Source organism: Diachasma alloeum, unplaced genomic scaffold, assembly GCF_001412515.2.
Source record: "Diachasma alloeum isolate Michigan unplaced genomic scaffold, Dall2.0 Dall_scaffold_00684, whole genome shotgun sequence".
Classification (NCBI taxonomy): domain Eukaryota; kingdom Metazoa; phylum Arthropoda; class Insecta; order Hymenoptera; family Braconidae; genus Diachasma; species Diachasma alloeum.
This window is the reverse complement of record NW_021680816.1, coordinates 118,628-141,553: the sequence shown is the minus strand read 5'-3', so window position 1 is coordinate 141,553 and position 22,926 is coordinate 118,628. Positions and strand designations below refer to the sequence as shown.

The 22,926-nt window shown below is 39.9% G+C and overlaps 1 protein-coding gene across 3 annotated transcripts in view; it reads left to right on the top strand.

Annotated features, from left to right (window-relative positions):
• The window catches only part of LOC107044193, a 345,751-nt gene that overhangs the window by 300,320 nt on the left and 22,505 nt on the right, over positions 1-22,926 (top strand). For all 3 annotated transcript variants that reach the window (XM_015265993.1, XM_015265990.1, XM_015265991.1), the window contains 3 exons: positions 1,065-1,326; positions 17,792-18,002; positions 21,878-22,848. In XM_015265993.1, coding sequence (XP_015121479.1) covers positions 1,065-1,326; positions 17,792-18,002; positions 21,878-22,848 — 1,444 coding nt within the window. The remainder of the gene's footprint in view (positions 1-1,064; positions 1,327-17,791; positions 18,003-21,877; positions 22,849-22,926) is intronic.

Below are 22,926 nucleotides of genomic sequence, written 5' to 3'. Positions count from 1 at the left end.
GATTCGATTTCAGCGAAAAAAGGAAGTTATCTAGTCAAATGTTCATCATATATTCAGTTCTAAAGTATTGAAACATACACGGAGAGAAAATGTGGTTGTAAGAAATTTATGGAACTGTCACGGAATTTTTCCAGAGCGCTCCGTAATTTTTATCTGAATCTCCTGTGAAAAATTATGATACCCTCACTTAAATGTTCTGAGTCGATTCCGTAATCGGTGAGTGAATTGTGAGTTCCGTAATTTTTACTGAATATTTCTTTCCGTGTACCCATGGTAGTGACTCTGTTGGAATTCCATATATGGAATTTGTTCAATACTTAATTATAGATGACAAGTCATATCGAAAAAACTTTTTCAGTTGAGAATTGCTTCATACTTGGCAAATTTTTATTTTATCGTCTCAATACCAATGAGTATGAACAACGGATTCTATTGCTTGAAATCGTCAAAGCAATTTTTTCATTTCTGTTCAGTACAATTTTTTTTTCTTTATATTTTTACCGCTCTTTGATTATTGCTTTCTCAGTTCTTCTCAGGTCTCCCGCAGTTCCCCCATGAAAGTACCCTTCGGTTGCAATGAATTTATAAATTCATGCTGTCATGGGAATATTAGTAATTACTTAACATGAAAAACTCAGTTTTGTTGAATTTCCAACGTGAATAATAAATTGTATCCAAATTGACAATATTATAAATTCACATGCCTCTGTGACCGACGAAGAAAATCTCGGAAAAATTATGTGACAAAACCTCATCCTGAGATAACATTTTCTTCCTGAATTTTAGGTAAAAAACGAAAAAGATGCCAAGCAAAAATAATTTTTCCTCTTACATTCTGTAAATTTTATGGATTAAAAGGTAATTTAAACATAACACTTCGTAAAATGCGCATAAAGAACAGTGAATTCTACAGACTATTATTTATACATCATGGTTACGCCTTACAATGTATTACGTGATAAAATTTCAAAAAAATTTTGATAGTGTACATCACGAAAGTTGATCCTCATGAATAAATAAAAACAGAATAAATTCTAACAGACCCATTGAATTGAATTTTTCAGGTTGTCCAGACGCCGCCGACCTCGGGTACAGGGCAGCCACTACGTCCAAAGAGTAGCCTAGATACAAGTGGTATAGTAGCATCAATTTCAGGTGTAAGAAGACGAAGTGGACCCCAGGGATTACGTTCACCAGCGGCCAAGAGGCCGCTATCAGCTCCGGTGGCTCTTCAAGGATGGCTGCACAAACAGGGCTCAGAGGGTCTCATGTTATGGAAGAAACGATGGTTCGTTCTATCCGAGTACTGTCTGTTCTATTACAAAGGTGAGTTCCACCTCATTCTCCACTTACCCCAGAACCCATGAAAATGATGACGTATGAGGTAAAAAGTAACTCCCATCGGTTTCTTCTTCTTTTCTCACCCTTTTTTCAAACTCGTTATCATACTTTGAGCATTCAAGATGAGACCAGAATCATTTGAAAGACTAGTTGAAAACTCCCAGAAAAACCTTAGTCGAGCGTTCTTCTTAGTCGTGCATCTTCAAGGCACACGAGAATGCAGAAAATGAAAAAGAAAGCTCGACACCTTTAATAATGCAGATCCTTGAGAGTCGTGCCTTCCCCTCTCATCTCTGTTCAACTCACGATTTTTGGTATCTCTTTTTATCAAACTTTCTCGCTCCATAGAGGGTTCTTTGCGACTGAGTGAATGGTATTCTGCATTGGCACTCAAATTATTCGAATAAATTTTCTATTGCAATCTGCTACGATATTGCGTATACCTTCTCACAATTGTCCTTGGGCTTGTTCAACATGAATTTGAATCATATTTCAACAATTTATATTAGAGTTTTTAATAGGGTCTAATAATAGTTAGAGGGGAAGGTTTTGTTCATGTACGAAATACCTTGCCATTATTACCTCTACCGCTGGCACATTCTTGAAATTTCAGAGGATTCAATTCATTCCAGCGAGTGATTAAGGATATCCAAGTAATTTGATAGTTTTTATATTCAAATATTGCTCAAAGTTTCCAGTTTGGGCAGGTGCGTTTTTATTCAAGTGTGAAATATACTACATGATGTCCCAAAACTCTAATGACATTTCTGTCTCATGAACCGAAAAATATAGATAAAACCTGGGTGGTAAACATGTAGCAATAGTATATTCCCTACTTAGGGAGGGAACATAAAGGAGTCGTGCCCACATGCAGACTGCAACAGAAAATTTATTCGAATAAACCACCCGAGCCGAAGGTCGGCCCGTCGGTAAGGGTCCTTTATTTAAACTGCCGTGGTCAGGACGTTATTTTCCGTGACGGGGCAGGCGCGAAGTCAGATTCGCGGAAGGGACATGTGCACTTTGCACCTGTCGTGGCGGAAAATATGTTTTCGTAATTCCGGCCGTAAGGCAACGCTTCACTGCTTACAGCCGTTACGACAAAAAATATTGTTCGTCACACGGCCGCAATAGTATATTTCGGCCGAATGACGAAATGTACTATTTCAAACTATTTTTAACATTCAAACATCAATGAATTTTTCGTTTTCAAATAATCTCTATTCTTCAATTGAATCACTCAATTGATTCTTCGACCATAATACAGTCATACATATACACATATGTTGAAGGCGGTATGCTACATGCTACCCTTTCATTCTCAATGTTTCTATATGAAACAACCATTGAAGCTAATCTTACCTTGTCAAGACTTGAATTTGTATCCACAATACATCTGTCAGAATACCCTGGTAGATAGGGAGTCTATATCATATCACTAGACTTATTGGTTTCACCTACCACCACGATAGGTTACTCACAAGGATAGCGATGTGAACGCTAAGTCTCAGATTTTATCCTTATAAATATTGGAATTAACGAGGCAGGGATTTGAACCCAATTCTTGGTATAGTGCGCATGGGTTACTAACTCGACCACGCTACCACACAAGACGTAAGGAACAATTGTCGAATGAGAATGCGAAAGGGGCGCCATCCGGTAGTGACGCCACGGAGTATGGTTTTTGGGGTAAAGAAGAGTTTTCAAGTTAGAATTGTACAGATAAATTCAAAATAATATTTAGTTTAAGATAATCAATTAGGGAGATATCTCAAGCACATTGAATTATACGATATCATAGGGACAAAATGGATATTCACTGACCTCATTCGATTTCTTCGCAGTAAAATGGATATTTTCTGAACCACTACGATTTCATGGGGGTAAAATGGGTATTTACTGACCACATACGATGTCGTGGGGGCAAAATGGGTATTCTGTGAACTTTTACGATTTCATTGGGGTAAAATGAGTATTTCCTGGCCACATACGATTTCATTGGCGCAAAATGGGTTTTTCTTATATTTATACGATTTCATTAGGGCAAAATGGGTATTTTCTGACCTCACTCGATTTCTTAGGGGTAAAATGGGTCTTTTCTGTACTCTTACGATTTCATGGGGGCTCCTACGATTTCAAGTGGGTTTTTCGTGTACTCCTACGATTTCATGGGGGTAAAATGGGTATTTAATAACCACATACGATTTCATCGGGGCAAAATGGGTTTTTCGTGAAGTCATACGATTTCATAGCGATAGAATGGGTGTTTCGTGTACTTCTACGATTCCATAGCGACAAGATGGGTATTCTGTGAACTTAATAAAAGTTAATAAAATTTGATAAAACTCATCATTACATACATAAATAAGATATCACATGTATATCATCACGATTTGGACCACGGCTATCTTCAAAACTACACCGTGTAGAGATGTGATGACTTCATCCCTATACTGTATACTGATCCGTTGCAACTGTGGTTCATTGAGGAAATAACGGATTTAGGGGACATATCCTACCAGACAGGTAAGTCTTTTATACTTTTCTTTTAATAATAACATTATGACTCTTTTTCGTAATTTTCATCTAGGTCACAATGCTTCTGTGTATTAATTATTCATTCTTTTCCAAATCGACAATTATTATCGAAATTATTATATTCTGTTACTATTATATTCTGTTATTATTGTATAAATAATTTTAATAGAAAAACGTACGGCATTACAGGACCGCCAGGGAATAGTGTCGTTATTTTGGCGGTTCTACGGAGATGTTCTTCCATATTTCCACGCTTTTCCGTGGAATCATTTCTTTGTATTTCCTACAAATAGGAACTAATACCTCGTATAAAAAATACCGGAGGGAATAGCAAATATTTAAGTTTCAATTTATTCTGAGCTATTTCAGCATAACTTAGAGGTACCTTGATTGGAACCATTTGCACATATTTTGTAAATGCTTCACAAATTACAGGCCAACGGTTGTCTAACATTTCCTGAGGGAATTGCAAATTTCAACTTTTCAGATGATTTTCAGACATCTCAATCTATCTTTCGGATACAATTTCTTCAAAACTTTTTACGGAGAAATTCTGAACATTTTGGAAGATTTTTGAAAAAATAACTTATTAATCTTATAAAAAATTCCTTTCCGGATTGCGTATAAAACCCTATAGAATTTACGTACATGATGATCGGATATTTGTATAGGAATATTTCCTATACGATTTATTTCTATACATAAATTTTGACGCAATTTTTTGTTTTCGTATGAAAGATATGTAAACGCTCTAGAGAAAAACGTAGAGAAATGATGCATCTCCATATGAAATGTTTATATAGGGGAGGGTGGGGCAAAACGGCCCCCCTTCAATTGTCAATAACTTGTGAATAACATTGTGAAAATTCCCAGTTTCAACTTCATTTTGAAGATAATTTTTCATTCTTCAAAACGAGCTTTAACTCATCCCAATCGGATTATTGAATCGGAAAATATTGATGATTGAAGGGGGGCCGTTTTGCCCCATCCTCCCCTACATGAGGCAGTTTGTCGTATAGGATCAAACCTATAGAAATCGTATAGAAATAATTTGTATTCAAAATATCCGTATCAAAATATCCGAATATCATTTTATACCATTTTGCCCCGATGAAATCATATGGGGTCAGTAAATTCCCATTTTACCCTAATGAAATCGTAAAAGTTCACAGAATACCCATTTAGCCCCTAAGAAATCGTATGAGTTCACGAAAAATCCATTTTGCCCCTATGAAATCATATGAGGTCAGTAAATACCCGTTTTACCCCAATGAAATCGTAAAAGTTCACAGAATACCCATTTAGCCCCTAAGAAATCGTATGAGTTCACGAAAAATCCATTTTGCCCCTATGAAATCATATGAGGTCAGTAAATACCCGTTTTACCCCAATGAAATCGTAAAAGTTCACAGAATACCCATTTAGCCCCTAAGAAATCGTATGAGTTCACGAAAAATCCATTTTGCCCCTATGAAATCATATGAGGTCAGTAAATACCCGTTTTACCCCAATGAAATCGTAAAAGTTCACAGAATACCCATTTAGCCCCTAAGAAATCGTATCAGTTCCCGAAAAACCCATTTTGCGCCCATGAAATCGTATGAGGTCAGTAAATACCCATTTTACTCCAATGAAATCGTAAAAGCTCACAGAATAACCATTTTGCGCCAATGAAATTGTAAAAGTTCACAGAATACCCATTGTGCCCCAATGAAATCGTATATGGTCAGTAAATACCCATTTTACCCCCATGAAATCGTAGGAGTACGCGAAAAATCCATTTTGCCCCCATGTAATCGTAGGAGTACAGAAAAGGCCCATTTTACCTCTAAGAAATCGAATGAGGTCAGAAAATATCCATTTTGCCCCTATAATATCATATAATTCAATGTGCTTGAGATCTCCTTAATTGATTATCTTAAACTAAATATTATTTTGAATTTATCTATACAATTCTAACTTGAAAACTCTTCTTTATCCCAAAAACCATACTCCGTGCCGTCACTACAGGATGGCGCCCCCTTCGCATCCTTATGGAGTTATTGAGGTCTCACATAAAGAAAGTAGAGATGTGTTTATCATAAACAACTTATATTTAATCAGTTCAATCACTTAGTAGTTAGTTATTAATACAAAAGTTGGAACGCCACAGCTGCGGTAGATATGTGGAAACGTAGGAATAATGAATAATGGCGGTTTGGATATTTTCGTTAGTCTTCGTTATTCCGATCGTGGAATTAGTGTCTGCTTTCGTCGTTGGCGCTGAGGGCGAGCTCCGTCGGCAACGATGGGATCTGACTGAGCCTCAGCCGCCACAACCACTCCCCCCCCCAGTGACCTGACTGGGTAAAGAAGGGGACGAAACTTTCTTTGGAGTTTTGGTTACTCTGGCGTAAGTCCTTAGAAGTAGATCCATGTTTAGAGAACGATGTTCTTCAGGTACAGCGATCAGTGGACTAGGTTGAGGAATGTGTTGCTGCTGCTGTTGTGGTTGCTGCTGCTGCGGCTTAGATGGTTGCTCTGAGCCAGTTTTTGCGATGAATGCTGGTTTGAGTCTGTCAACGGAGATGGCTTTGTCTTGTCCATTGACCTTGACAACGAAAACTCTGTCATCGACTCGTTTGATGACTTCGTGCGGTCCAGTGTAGGGTGAGTCAAGGGGTTTTTTAACCGCGTCGACTCTGACAAAAACATGGCTGCACTCATACAAGTCCTTGAGGATGAAAAATCGTGCCTTGGTGTGATGGGCAGTGGTGGTGGGCCTCACTCGTCTCATGTGGTCTCGAAATTTCTCGAGGAAGAAGTTTGGATCAGCAGGTAAGTTTTCAAAGACGAAAAACTCACCAGGAATTCGTAACTCGGTCCCCTACAGAGGCTGTGCTGGAGAGGCTTTCAGATCCTCCTTGAAAGCAGTTCTGAGTCCGAGCATGACTGATGGAAGAAGTTCTGGCCATGGAGTTGGGGCATTGCATATGAGAGCTGATTTCACAGTGTTTCACAATGGTGTGTATCTTCTTGGCTCCAACCATTCTTGCGAGTGCTGAGAAGAGTCTGAACTCAAATTGCGAGCCTTGATCAGTCGTGATGTGGAGTGGAGTACCAAACTGGGAAATCCAATGAGTAAAGAATGCAATAGCGATGGTCTCAGCTTCGATGTTGGTCAGAGGAACAGCGACAGGCCATCGAGTGAACCTGTCGATCATGGTGAGGCATTAACGCAGGCCTTTAACTGGAGGTAGCTCGAAAATGTCCAGGTGGACATGCCCGAATCGATTATCAGGAACACTGATGTGTGCAGGTTCGATGCGGTTGTGTGGCTGGATCTTGCATTTCTGGCAAGGGATGCACTCTCGACACCAGCGTGCTGCGTCACGTTTGAGGCCAGGCCAAACCAATTTTTCTCTCAGTTGACGAATTGTCACTCGAGTGCTTGGATGTGCAGGAGAGTGCGTGACGTCGAAAGCTTGTCTTCGAAGGCTGCCGGGGATGTATGGGCGAACTCGTCCAGTGAATGTGTCGCAGTAGATCGGATGATCTCCAACGATCAATCGTTGGAGTTTGCAGGACGAATTGTCGGAATTGAGCAAGCTCTGTAGTTCCTCGTCGGATTCCTGGGCGAGCTGGATGGCTTCTGAGCTCAACACCTTGGGCATATCGATTGTGTTAATGCGTGAGAGTGCGTCAGTAACTACGTTTTCGTCTCCTTTGACGTAGACGATCTCGGTTGTGAATTGTGAGATGTAGTCTAGCTTGTCTAGTTGTCCTGGAGTTGCTTTTTCAGGACGCTGTGAGAAGGCGTAGATGAGAGGTCGATGATCGGTCTTGATGACGAAAGGACGACCTTCCACGATGTCTGAAGAATTTGATAGCAGCGAAAATTGCCAGGAGCTCACGATCATAGGTGCTGTATCGAGACTCTGTTGGCCTCAGCTTGCGTGAGAAGAAACTAAGCGGCTTCCAAATGTTGTCCTCCAACTGCTCCAGAACTGCTCCAATGCCAGAGTCTGAGGCGTCCGTGGAGAGTGCGAGCGGTGCTGTTGGTGAGAGTAAGCTGACTCTGGTTGCCGAGGCGATTTTCTCCTTGCATCGCTCAACAGCTGCTTCTGATTCATTGGTCCAAGGAATTTTTCACTTGTCATTCTTCTTCAAGTCCTTGGTGAAGTCGTTGAGAAGAACTTGGTGATGTGCTGCATGTGGAAGGCGTCGTCTGTAGTAGTTAAGCATGCCGATGAATCTGCGAAGCTCACCGATATTTTCAGGCTTCGGAAACTCGACAATGGCTTGTACTTTGTTCTCAGGTGGACAAAAACCATGACGATTCAGCTTGTATCCCAGGTAGATTACTTCAGCTTTGCCAAATTGGCACTTACTGGTGTTGATGCTGAGGTGATTGTCTTGGAGAATCTTGAAGATGATCTCGAGATGCTCCTTGTGCTCTTCAGGGGTCCTGGAGAACACGATGAGTTCGTCAATGTAGCAAGCTACGAAGTCTATGTCTTTCAGGAGGTTGTCCATATGGCGCTGGAACGTTTGCGCGGCATTGCGCAATCCTGGAGGCATACCGAGGAACTCGAAGAGGCCAAAAGGTGTTGTAATGGCCGTCTTGGCAATAGCTTCCTGAGCCATTGGGATCTGATCGTATGCTCTTACGAGGTCAAGAGTTGTGAATACCTCGCTGCTATGACAACGCTGCAGAACATCCTCGATGATGTAACGATCAGGGACTGTGCGTTTGTTGAGACCACGATAGTCTCCTGTTGTTCGCCAGCCGCCTTGCTTTTTCGTTACCAGGTGAATAGGGCTTTCCGATTGACTACTGGAGGGTCTAATAACCCCACAATCCAATATAGTTTGGATATCATTGCGAGCTGCTTGTAATTTCTCACCAGCAAGTCGTCGAAATCGCTCAGCAACCGGTGGTCCGCTGGTGACAATGTGGTGAGCTACTGGACTGTCAAGCTGAGTTCTTGGAGCTGCAGGAGGTTTCGTGATGTCGACGTACTTGATGAGAAGTTGCTGGACCTCTGGAGAGAGAGCTGATATGTCATTGGTGACAGTAGAGACACTGAAGATGCTGGTCTCAAGCATCTCTCCAAGTGCTGTGAGGTTGGTTGTTGGATCGATGAGTCTTTTTCCTCTGAGATCGATGAGCAGACTATAGTGAGCAAGTAGATCTGCACCGATGATAGGAGTTTTGACGTTGGCGACGGTGAAATTGCACTTCAAGTCGCGTCGAAGTCCAACGTGTAGTGTAACTGTTGGCCATATGTGTCGATGACTGTGTTATTGGCAACAAACTCGAGGAACGAGGGATTATGGATATTACAGATCCTGAGTCGACTAGAAATCTTTGGCCTTTTGATTTATCAGAGACGAACAGGCGAAATTCCTTGATGGCGGCATTATTGTTTGAGTCTGAGCTGCCGCAGGCCGCCTGAACAGACGCCAGCGTCTCTAGTTTAACTGTTGCCGGAGGTTTACGTTGGTGCGAGAGCATGGAGGGTGACATTGACGGGCTCTGTCCCCAAAACGCTCATGGTAGAAGCAGAGACCGCTCTGGCCCGTTGGTGCAGGTGTGAGAGAGCGTGAACGAAAGTGAGAGCGAGATCGCCTTGAATTCATCTGTCCTACCTTGGATGACGGATTCTGGAGTGCATAGCACAAGGTCTCGATGGCTTTCTCGACAGCACTGAGCCTCTGATCGATGAGACTGTCGGATCTGTTGTTGTTGAAGTGACCTGTCGATGCTGCTAGACTCTGGCCATTGAATTTAGGCTGCTGGTAATATGTCATCATGACATGGGTACCATTGCTGTTCTCCATCACTGCATCAGCAGACTCAGCCAATTGATCGAGTGTGGCATTGGTCTGGACAGCTTTGAGGATCTTGCTGACAACGTCTGGCTCTAGAGCTAGCCATCTGTTGCGGAGGACCTCTTCTCCAACTTTCCCGTCGGCTAGGGCTCTCATCTTCCTCAGGAGCTGACTGGGTTGCTGATCACCAAGCTCAACCTCTGTCAACAATTTGTGCAAGCGGTGATCACTCGATTCGGAAAAACGTTTGATAATTTGATCTTTGAGAAATGTGTACTTATCTCTGACTGGAGGAGCTCTGAGGGTATCAGAGATCTCTCGAAGATACAGTTTGTCCAGGGTCTTGAGGGCAACATCATACTTTGTGTTGTCATTAGTGATCTTTCTTTGTGTTGTCATTGGTGATTGGAGGTATCCTCAATCTACGTGAACCAAGCGGTTGGATCCTCACTGATGAAGGGTGTGAGCTTGAATTGTGATAGGGCCATGATCTGGAGCTCGTTCAGGGCCTCTTGGTTGACGAGGTTGACGCCAAACGGAAGATTCATGTTTGGATTAGCTGCTCTACCAGCTGGTGCAAATTCTCCGAGGAGATTGTCAATTCCAGGAAGTTGGTAATTTGGTGGGTGAGCCATTGCGGGTCGTCTTTGTAGTATTAATGGAAGCGGAAGTGACTGACCTGATTTGTTGTTCCTGGATTTGTTGATTCTGAATTTGTTGATTCTGATTTTGCTGGATGTGAACTTGTTGAGTTGGATTTTGTTGGATTTGATCTTCAGGCACTTGATTTTGATTGTTTTCTGAAGTACCTGGTCGCGGTGTGCGAGGAAGACCCATGGAGGTGGTTAGCGTCTCTATGCTGGCACGTGGTTGTTGCGAGGTTATTGCTTGCGTAAACGTAATCCGTCTGGATCACATCGGGATCACCAATTATGGAGTTATTGAGGTCACACAAAAAGAAAGTAGAGATGTGTTTATCATAAACAACTAATATTTCATCAGTTCAATTTCATAGTTATTAATTTAGTTATTAATTCAAAAGTTGGAACGCCACAGCTGTGGTGGATATGTGGAAACGTAGGAATAATAAATAATGGCGGTTCGGATATTTTCGTTAGTCTTCATTATTCCGATCGTANTTAAAATACTGATGTAAATATGTTATTGTTAAATATGATCCTTACGATATTCGATATGATTAATCTAGGTATATTGATGATTATTAATAGGAAAGAATCCAACATTATAAGAAAATACTCTGTAATTATTGAAACAGCGTCGAAACCAAATACGTTGAATATAAATATATATCCCGACCGACTGTAATGGTTAGGTGGGTGAGGTGTTGCTCCGGCGGACATCCAAGCTAAGCAGCGATGAGCTGGGTTAGTTNTTTCGTTAGTCTTCATTATTCCGATCGTAGAATTAGTGTCTGCTTTCGTCGTTGGCGCTGAGGGCGAGCTCCGTCGGTAAAGATGGGATCTGACTGAGCCTCAGCCGTCCCATTCTCATTTGACAATTTTTCCGTTTGACAATTTTTCCTAACGTCCACCACAACCGAGCCTAACCTACCTAGCCTAACTACACGGAGGAAAGTGAATGGTAGGGATTACTTTTGTATGGTAGAGGTTACCATAANTAGTGGCCTAGTGTCTCCATCTAGTCAGTGTGACAGATGGATATATTAGGGCACTGCACAATCGGCCGGCTGTGCGACTGGGGTTTTACATTGTTTCCCGTGCAGTCCTAGCTCGAATGGGGCACAGCTAAGAGTAAGACGGCCATGACCGCAGATAACAATGAGAGGAAAAGAAAGGAGGGGGAGGCAGGCTAGAGGAGGGGTTTCAAATCGAGAATTACTTCGATAAAACCAATGAAATAGAAAAAAAAATAATAATAAATATATCTCTCACTTGAAATTTCTATCTCATTATACTCATCATTATCATGATATAGTTTAGTGATCATTTTTTTGNGATCCAAATTATCGTCATTTTCTGCCAGTTCTCCCGTCCAATCGATCTGGAGATATTACAATAGTAAGCTCTCTCAATTATTTGGGACATGATATCAGGGAAAACGTAATATGAATGATGCCGACCAAGGCTGGTCCTCAATTACATTTGATCAATATCGTAATCCTAGAGCCAAATAATCAAGTTATTTTTGTTACTCAACAATTACAAGAATACTCCTTTGAAAGACTTTTCCAATCCTATGAAATTGATATAAATGATAAGAGGTGGTCGACATTGACATTTCGACAAATGAAATTTTGTATCCTATCGTATATAGCTACCTCCGGGAATGGAAAGCAATACGTTCCGAAAGGTTGGGTCTAAATTCTCACGCAAAGTTGTTGAGTTTAATTACTCACATTTGAATTTTTTAATAATTTTTATAGCACCGTAAAAATTCTTCCAATGATTAGGTAAAATTTGGGGCAAAAAATCCCACTATTCTGTAGATATGTATATTCTGATATTAAAATACTGATGTAAATATGTTATTGTTAAATATGATCCTTACGATATTCGATATGATTAATCTAGGTATATTGATGATTATTAATAGGAAAGAATCCAACATTATAAGAAAATACTCTGTAATTATTGAAACAGCGTCGAAACCAAATACGTTGAATATAAATATATATCCCGACCGACTGTAATGGTTAGGTGGGTGAGGTGTTGCTCCGGCGGACATCCAAGCTAAGCAGCGATGAGCTGGGTTAGTTCTTGGATGGGTAACCGCTTAGGAACACCTCGCTCGCACAAAAATTGCGGGCGGTAGGTACGGTGTTAGTGGCCTAGTGTCTCCATCTAGTCAGTGTGACAGATGGATATATTAGGGCACTGCACAATCGGCCGGCTGTGCGACTGGGGTTTTACATTGTTTCCCGTGCAGTCCTAGCTCGAATGGGGCACAGCTAAGAGTAAGACGGCCATGACCGCAGATAACAATGAGAGGAAAAGAAAGGAGGGGGAGGCAGGCTAGAGGAGGGGTTTCAAATCGAGAATTACTTCGATAAAACCAATGAAATAGAAAAAAAAATAATAATAAATATATCTCTCACTTGAAATTTCTATCTCATTATACTCATCATTATCATGATATAGTTTAGTGATCATTTTTTTGTATATTCGTGACATTTTATGACTTTTTCACGTTTTACCATATAATATAGGTCATGTTACCATAGTGCATGGTAATCTCTCCTATAAACTATGGTAAAGTTTGCCAAACGACTATGGGTCCCTTTATCATAATTAATAGTACACTCTACCCTGTAACATGGTCGAGGGTACTATTCCATATAGTAATTAACTTCCCGGGCAGGGAAGTTATTGTAATGNAATATGATCCTTACGATATTCGATATGATTAATCTAGGTATATTGATGATTATTAATAGGAAAGAATCCAACATTATAAGAAAATACTCTGTAATTATTGAAACAGCGTCGAAACCAAATACGTTGAATATAAATATATATCCCGACCGACTGTAATGGTTAGGTGGGTGAGGTGTTGCTCCGGCGGACATCCAAGCTAAGCAGCGATGAGCTGGGTTAGTTCTTGGATGGGTAACCGCTTAGGAACACCTCGCTCGCACAAAAATTGCGGGCGGTAGGTACGGTGTTAGTGGCCTAGTGTCTCCATCTAGTCAGTGTGACAGATGGATATATTAGGGCACTGCACAATCGGCCGGCTGTGCGACTGGGGTTTTACATTGTTTCCCGTGCAGTCCTAGCTCGAATGGGGCACAGCTAAGAGTAAGACGGCCATGACCGCAGATAACAATGAGAGGAAAAGAAAGGAGGGGGAGGCAGGCTAGAGGAGGGGTTTCAAATCGAGAATTACTTCGATAAAACCAATGAAATAGAAAAAAAAATAATAATAAATATATCTCTCACTTGAAATTTCTATCTCATTATACTCATCATTATCATGATATAGTTTAGTGATCATTTTTTTGTATATTCGTGACATTTTATGACTTTTTCACGTTTTACCATATAATATAGGTCATGTTACCATAGTGCATGGTAATCTCTCCTATAAACTATGGTAAAGTTTGCCAAACGACTATGGGTCCCTTTATCATAATTAATAGTACACTCTACCCTGTAACATGGTCGAGGGTACTATTCCATATAGTAATTAACTTCCCGGGCAGGGAAGTTATTGTAATGCCCTCGAAAATGCAAAATCGATTTTCCATGATATCTCCACGTTTCAAGGTGTTTCTAATGTTCCTCGATAGTTTTTAAAAAAATGTCTGTGGGCGTGTGTGTGTGTGTGCGTGTGTGTGTGTGTGTGTGTGCATGTGTGTTACTTTGTACGNGTGTGTGTGTGTGTGTGTGTGTGTGTGTTACTTTGTACGTATGTGGTCAAAATTTTGGTCAACGATTTCTCGTGAACGAATGGTCCGATTTAACTTTTTTTTTTCTCCAATCGATACGTCTTCATGTAACTTGGACCGGATTAGATTTTGGTTGATATTGGTCCGATGGTTTTCGAGTTATTCCAGAACGAAAAATTCAAAATAGAAAAAAATTACCAAAAATTTCTCATTCTCATAAGATGCTCATAACGAACGATTATAATGAAGAAAAGCTCTTCATTTTCTCCAATTTTTTTCATATATTTTTCACCATGATATTTCTTTCGTTTTTTTCTAATTTGTTATTTATTTTATCAACTTCCCGATCTATCGGGTAGTTATTGTAATCACCCTGAAAATGAATCATTAGTTTTTTGCGATTTATCCACGTTTCTCGGTATCTAAAACACTTCTCAACAACATGTCTGTATATGTGTGTGTATGTGTGTATGTAGGTCTGTATGCCACGGAATTTTCGTTAACGATTTCTCCCGAATGACTCGTGCGATCAAGATGATGGAGGACGCAATTGAAAGGTCTTCATGTAACTTAGACCTGATTAGATTTTGGAGTAATTCGCTCCAGTAGTTCTTCCAAATTTTCCTGGAGAAATGTTTGAAAATGGCTAAGATAAGTATTTCTCCTGTATAAATGACGTGATTGGCATTGTCAACATCAGGATATCATTAGAGTCAATCACTCCCGTGATTTATCTAGGATTTTCTGAAACTCCAGTGATTTTTCCAGTGGTTTTTCCAAAATTCCCTGGAGAAAAGTTTTAAAATCGCTCAGACAAGGGTTTCTCATGAATAAATAAACAGAGTATTGAGAGTTGAAAAGGATTCTTTTAGTAAAAATGGGAGGAATAATAATATCGGGAAGTTGTTAGTGCGACCCGTCCGAATNCATTAGTTTTTTGCGATTTATCCACGTTTCTCGGTATCTAAAACACTTCTCAACAACATGTCTGTATATGTGTGTGTATGTGTGTATGTAGGTCTGTATGCCACGGAATTTTCGTTAACGATTTCTCCCGAATGACTCGTGCGATCAAGATGATGGAGGACGCAATTGAAAGGTCTTCATGTAACTTAGACCTGATTAGATTTTGGAGTAATTCGCTCCAGTAGTTCTTCCAAATTTTCCTGGAGAAATGTTTGAAAATGGCTAAGATAAGTATTTCTCCTGTATAAATGACGTGATTGGCATTGTCAACATCAGGATATCATTAGAGTCAATCACTCCCGTGATTTATCTAGGATTTTCTGAAACTCCAGTGATTTTTCCAGTGGTTTTTCCAAAATTCCCTGGAGAAAAGTTTTAAAATCGCTCAGACAAGGGTTTCTCATGAATAAATAAATAGAGTATTGAGAGTTGAAAAGGATTCTTTTAGTAAAAATGGAAGGAATAATAATCACTCCCGTAATTTATCTAGGATTTTCTGAAACTTTAGTGATTTTTCCAGTGGTTTTTCCAAAATTCCCTGAAGAAAAGTTTTAAAATCGCTCAGACAAGCGTTTCTCATGAATAAATAAACAGAGTATTGAGAGTTGAAAAGGATTCTTTTAGTAAAAATGGGAGGAATAATAATATCGGGAAGTTGTTAGTGCGACCCGTCCGAATGGTCAGACCCACATGAATACATCCGCTACCAACCCACCCGCAATGGGAGCGAGCGCAGCGAGCGACCAACAGCCCAATCCACCAGTTTCTCCTATGTTCATAAGCTTCATTCGGGGGAACCACCTTCAGGTGGGACAGAACTTATTTGGCCGAATGTAGAAACAATAAGGGTGAAAGGATAGCATATAGCATTCGTCCTTTATAATATGTGTACATATTAGTAGCGAAGTGGTAAAACGGTACAAGTCAATTTTGACTATTGACCAGTTTTCAATAAATATCTCGGAATCTGAGGAAAATAGCAAAATATTTTTTAAAACCTTTTTTGTAGAGCCGATTAAGAGCTATGTAATGTATGGTAGAGTGGTTAAGTAAAATGGACTCAATCTCAGCAATTTAAAATACTTTAGTTTATTAATTTCACACTAAAGATTAACGGTTTACTCTGATCAAATGGATTAAAATGTACTTGATAAATCAAATGGATTCAAATGTACTTGATAATGAACTACATCGGAAATGAGCTCTCGAGCCCAGTGTGATCTCGGTTTTATTGAAAAACCGAGGCACAGTTGCCTCGATTGGTATTACAAAACGGCCTCGTGTTGTAATACGGTGCTGACTCCTCATTTCTTCATAATTGCGTTATTCAATAATATTTGGTACAATTATCTGGGACACAACAGCTACAACAAATGTATGTTTGAGATGAGGATCTAATTTTAGGGTGGAGGTGGGGAGTCTTGTTCCATAATAGGCTGGAAATTAATTAAAGCACTGAATTATAAAATGTGACTATATTTTAGTGGAATCGAAGCACTTCGTTAACCGTAAAATTTACACTTTGGTCCGAAGTAGGTTGTTGAGCATCTCAAATTATAATTACCGCGGCTGATGCACTGAATTGTTAAATAACTGTTAATTATCCTTGACAATTGTCTCTGTTAATTCACTGAATTTGAGGTGATGTACTTTTCACGACACGATACGTTGATTCTACAAAAGCTGATGATGTAATAAATTTTGGGGTTTTCGCAATCGTCTGACCGCTCAACCGAAGGTTCCCGATGGTGCTCGACGTTTGCCGGTCGGACCGACCGTTTAACTGATAGATATATAGCTATGTTTCAAACAATGTAATTACCAAAATTTCGCCATCTTCCTTAGATTCGGAAATATTCCTCAAAAACTCAACTGGGAGATAAGTCGACTTAAACCGTTTTACCACTTCGGTACTGATATGTATGATCGTATTATGGCCGAAGAGTCCATTAGTAATAATATGAACGGTTGAATGGAAGATTTGAATGAGTCAACTCTATGCAGAATACTTGGGTCAAATTCGGATGTTTGGTTGTTGCTAACTGCAAAAAGAATAATTTGTAGTGGACCAGTTAATATCCAATATTCAGGTCAATCTTCCATGTTGTTGTAATCTAATATGAGAATTCATGCTCGAAATTGTTTTCTGAACAGGACAAAATGGATTTCAATTATACTGTTATGACATTACACAAAATTTACCTCCCAAAATAAAATCGGAGAAAAATTATGGTGATGCGACCGTGCTTTAAATATACTCAGTTCAATATTTACAGAATATTCTGGAATAACTCACTCTTAGTCTCTCTCAATGAATCCTAAATGACATTCGATATCGACTTTCCTCATCTTTAAGATGAGTTCTCCGACATTTTCCTCTCTAATTACTTGCTCTCGAGAGAAATGCATGATTAACAGACGTGTTATATTTGGAATGACCGCGTCACCACTGAATTCAGCTGATCAAATTCTGATGTCCATTAACTGCCAAGTTTTGTTTATCATATGGAGTATATCTCAAACTAAGCACTCAAACTCCAAATGGATCTAATCGATCAACCCTTTCGGGGGGAGTTCGAAATTCCTAAATATTTGCCAACAGTATCTTCTTACCATAAGCCAGTGTGTACACATACTTTACTATGAGAAGTTTCCCCGAACCTTAGTCATCGAGTAAATACAAGATTCGATCGGTCACCCCGAACTTAAGTCTACACTCCACTAATTTTCGTTTTAACTCTCCACCAAATTGTCTTACATCCCCAGGTCCAGAAGAAGAGAAACTACTGGGATCGATTCTGTTGCCATCATACCGAGTTATGGTGTGCAAACCCGAGGACAAGGTCAACAAGAAGTTTGCCTTCAAGGCGGAACATGCTAACATGAGGACGTACCACTTTGCTGCTGACACGAGGGAGAGTATGAATCAATGGGTCAATGCACTGACACTTGCATCACTGCTTCAGAATCCAAATCCGTAAGTCATATCATTGTTGAAAACTTTTCCTCACACCGAGAGAAAACAAATCAAAAATAAGCCCCTAGAGGTGAAAATAATCGATAAACTGAGGATGTGTGACTTTTTAGAAGAAAAATAGTTTTGAATAAATTGCTCTACCCCAGGAGGTATTAAATCGAGCGACACCAAATTTCATACACAAGTGCGATTTAATAATACTAATTAGTAGCCAGAATCTCAAATGTTTATTTCAAGTTTTACGCGTATTATGGAACGTCAGATTAACTCTCAATTGAAATAATTACAAAAAAGCGAATATCTTGAAAACTTTGGATGAACAGGTGTTCACATTTTGATTGATCTTGATAGGGGATGGCAAGACGTGTATTTTGAAGAAAAAAAAATGAATCGAACCAGCAGTTTGGGAGATATTGTGCAGTACAGTTTTTCACAAAAAATTGAATATCTTCTAAACCACTTGCCCAGTTTTGCCTACCTACAATCCCATTCCATAATACCATGAGTGCTACAATCTTACCAAATTTCAACATCCTGTCTAAAATTTTTCAGGAGTTATCATGCACAGAACGATTTCCTCATAAAACCGAAAAATGCCGATTGTTACCAAATTATCCCCAGTTCCATAGCAGTATTATGAGTTGATTTGATAACTATTATCATAAGGAATATTTCGATATCCAAAAAATGCAATTCAGTCACGTAGTTTTCGAGATATTGAGGAAAAACGATTTTCGAAAAATTGCCGTATCTCGGAAGCTACTTGACCGATTGACCTGAAATTGCGCCCAGAAGTGCTCTAAAGTATACCAATTATGTGACGAAATTTCAGATTTTTAGCTTCAACTTTATTCCTTTCTCTGTGAAAATTTATAACAATTTTCAAAAATATTCGCACACATATCCAGATATACATACACACATTTTCTAAAAATACCATATCTTTACGTTTCATGATGTTCTACGTCATTTCCAGGCGAAATTAGATGCTCGTCAAAATCAACGATTACAAAGCTTTCATTCGGATGCTTTTCCATCCGAAACCTATATCTCGAAATTACAAAACTAATGTCCGAATTCAAAGTGTTCATGAGTTGAACATCACCTGGACGATGAAACGAGAACTTCTTGACTTTCAAAATAAAATGACTACAAACACTAAGAACTTCGACCCAGTAAATCATGAATCAGGGACTTTTTTATTGAATCAATACAGAATTTATGGGGAAGAAAACCTTCAGATGTTCCTGAAATATGACCTCGCTTACTCTGAATCGCAAGGATTTCAAAGGAAAGAAATAATTATCTCAATTCGAAAAGAAATATTAATGTTCCATTCAGTATCCTAGTGCTTTATTCCAGACAGCAACGCTGTCTTACTTCAAACCTATCATGGGTTGATGGAATATGTAAACGATTTTTATAATATTGAAACATTTTTTTCCGTCAGTATACAACATACACTTAGAAAGTATGCGTGATAATAACCGAATATTCGGAATAGACAATACCTTAACATTCGAAAAAGGTGAAAGCTGATAGCCACTTCTCTACTCAACTTCAAGCTGAGTCAAGTGTATAAGAAATGAGTTACATTTTTCCCACTCGACACTGATATACTTAACGCTTTGATACACAATGAAACCAAACACTGTTCCTTATTTCATCTTACATGCAATTCCTAGTATTTGCTCCTTGCCTTTTATGGCCTGCGGAGAAAGATGAAAAATAATGAGTCAAATATACTTCATATGCTGACTTTTTGATGAATATGTTTGAATGTGAAGAGATCGACATCTTCTTTGAAGGAGCTTTATTGAAAAGCGAACACGGAAAAGCAATATACTTGAATTGAGGATCCCAAGTAGGAAAAACGAACGGGCCGAGATCGGTTCAAGCCCGGCGACCAGGCTGCCGAACTTCGGGGCCCGTTCCTCCGCCGGGACCACGCCGGACTTGGTTGAAACCTGGAATGATAATATGGGGCCAGGTCTGGGCGCCGATCTCGGCCTACCATTGGTGGTCAGTTGTTGGCCAGGCTCAATTAAATATTACTTAATTACATGAATATGATATCAGTGATTGAAATACAAGTAATTCAATCTTACTCCTGAGCATTCGTAACAGGTTCAAGGAAGAAAAAAAATCAATACCGGCATGCGATTGGCGCGGGCTGGCTACCAAACTGTCTATGACAATTATCAATAATGACAAAAACAAGATAATTAACTTTTTTAGGATGATTTTTAGTTTTAATTGCGTCCTACCTACCAAACCCTAATGCAATCATCGCTGAAAAATCGATTTTGTGAACTTAAAATATTACCCTAACGTGGGCTCGAACCCACGACCTCACGACTACTAATCCGACGCCCTAACCACTATCCTACCGCGCAATTCGTAAAACCTCTACTTTAAATCGTTCATATTAATTCCATCTCGATTTTTTTCGATTTGAACGTTTTATTATTCAGTTGATAGAGATATTAAGTGATTCAACTATAGTTTAATCGGTCAATTAATTCAATAATGAATAACAATAATAATTATTATTAATTACAATAATAATTGTAACAATGATGATTAATGTTGAATAACGATTCTTCTTCTTTTCGTAGTAATTAGCGAATACTGGGTCACCATTTTTTTACGATTACACCCTTAAAATTTTACCTTCAAGATTCCACCCTTACCATTCAACCCTCACAATGTCAGCCTTATGATTTTTCCGCCCCTTTCCATTATTGCGATTTAACCCTTACAATTTTACTCTCCAGATATTACCCTTATGATCCCACCCCTATGATTCCATTCTCATCATCTTACCGTTCCGACTTAACCCTTACAATTATAGCAACAGCTGGAGCCCAATGACCAAGCTCCGAGTCACCGCTGGCTCGGGCTTGGTTATCCAGCTCCGGCCCGCCAATGTTCGGCCAAGGCTGGGTCAGATCTGTCAACCAAGGCTCAGTTACCCGCCCTTCCCCCGTGGGTCAAGCCCTGGTCCCCAAGCATGGCCGAACCTCGGTCCAAGCTTGGCCGCCCAGACCTGGCAACCCCAGGCTTGTGCCAGACTTGGCCCATTTTTCCAACACTGACATTTCCTACCTGGGGTGGGACGGAGTGTTAAGAAAATAGCAAAAATAATACTAAGTGCAATCAGTCAAAGAGAAAACGAGATCTCATTAGGTTTCAATTATGACAGTCATATTGCTCCAGAGGATGATTATGTTGCACATGACCTGGATGAACTCGTCCAAGGATTATTCATTTTTACTAAAATTCTTATTTTCTAGAGGAAAGAATTTCCATTGATTTTTCAATATTGATAATTGCTGAAGGAGTTCACTCAAGATCATAACTAACATGATCACCGTCTAGAGTGATATAATTCTCATAATTGAAACCTAATGAGGATTGCCTGGTAATGACTCAACTGGGAGAAATACTGTATTGAAAGAATAAATACTTTTCTTAAGTAAATGGATTGGAACAAATAATTTTTTTTCTCAGTGTGAATATATAACTCATGGTAACACTGAACATAAAAAATTTCACGGAACTTCTTTACGTATACCATCTAGATCACTCTTGATTTTTCAAAGATTTTTCCTAGATCTTTCAAAATTATGCTGGTGCGGCGTAGCACTTACGGCGGGACCAACGGCGTTCGTAACTTTTGCGCAACCAACGGAGTGTTAAGAAAATAGCGAAAATAATACAAAGTGTAATAAGTTAAAGAGAAAACGAGATTGAAAAATCAACTTTCAATTATTTTCAATATTTGAAACACCGGGATGATCCTTTCTCTCAATCCATGAGTCATTAAGAACTTGTTAACTAATACGTATTCAATGCTTTTAATTAATTTCCAGTAATGCAGGAGAGCCAGTAGCTATAGAGCTAGCCGGCCCGGCCGACGGTGATCGCAGCGCTCGTCCCAGTGTCTCCTCAATATCCTCAATCCTTAACCAAAGTGCTGACGACAGCGATTCAGGCTTTCACGGTTTCCAATCACGAGACGATCCAAGCCAATCGAACAACAACTCAAGCCCCAACAGTATAAACACAGCTTCATTTCCAAATCTCAGTGCCAGTAACAGTAATCACGGGAATGTTAACAATAACAGCCCTGAGCAAGGTTTCGAGGAGAGTCACCCACAGCCCATGGTCAACGGATGGATGCAGCCACCATCTCAGTTCAGTCAACCCAGTACTTCTCAGCATTATGGACACATCCAGAGCCCAAGACAACCCCAGCACCCTCAACATCCCCAGCACCAAGCAATGATGCAACAATATATGAGGAGACAACAGATGCAAGCAGGTCCGAGCAATGTTCAAACTGTTCCACCGATGCTCAGGAATTTTGGCCAACCAGTTTACGCAAATGCACCACCAAAACCCAGAAGACTGACCGATGGATCCACGGATTACTCGACTCCATCTCCAGATCCTGATTTTCGCAAATCACCGGTTCAGCCTGGTATGCGAATGACAGTGAAATCTCCCACTACTGAATACGACCGGGGAAATACTATTTATGCCTCGAGGCTGGCCCAACAACAGAATACACCGACTTTGAGGACAGACAAATCGGGACTCAATTACGGTTATGGGCAAACGCAGCCTGCGGAGAGGAGAACGCCAGATACGTACGGGAGGAGTGCACAGCCGAGAGTGACTAGAGGCAATGGAGACTATGAGGATGTTTATGCCGGGCCACAGTTGTATCAGAGGCCGGCAGGACCTGTAGGGTATACCAAAGGACCAGCGCCCGTGCCCATTTCTATACCCGTTTATGCGGTTCAGGGACAAGTATGTCCGAATGCTATGGCTATTAATGGTGAGTCTATTTTTCCAGAATGGACTATTGCATTATTTGTTTAACATTATGTCATGATATTAGGGGCGGACCATATAT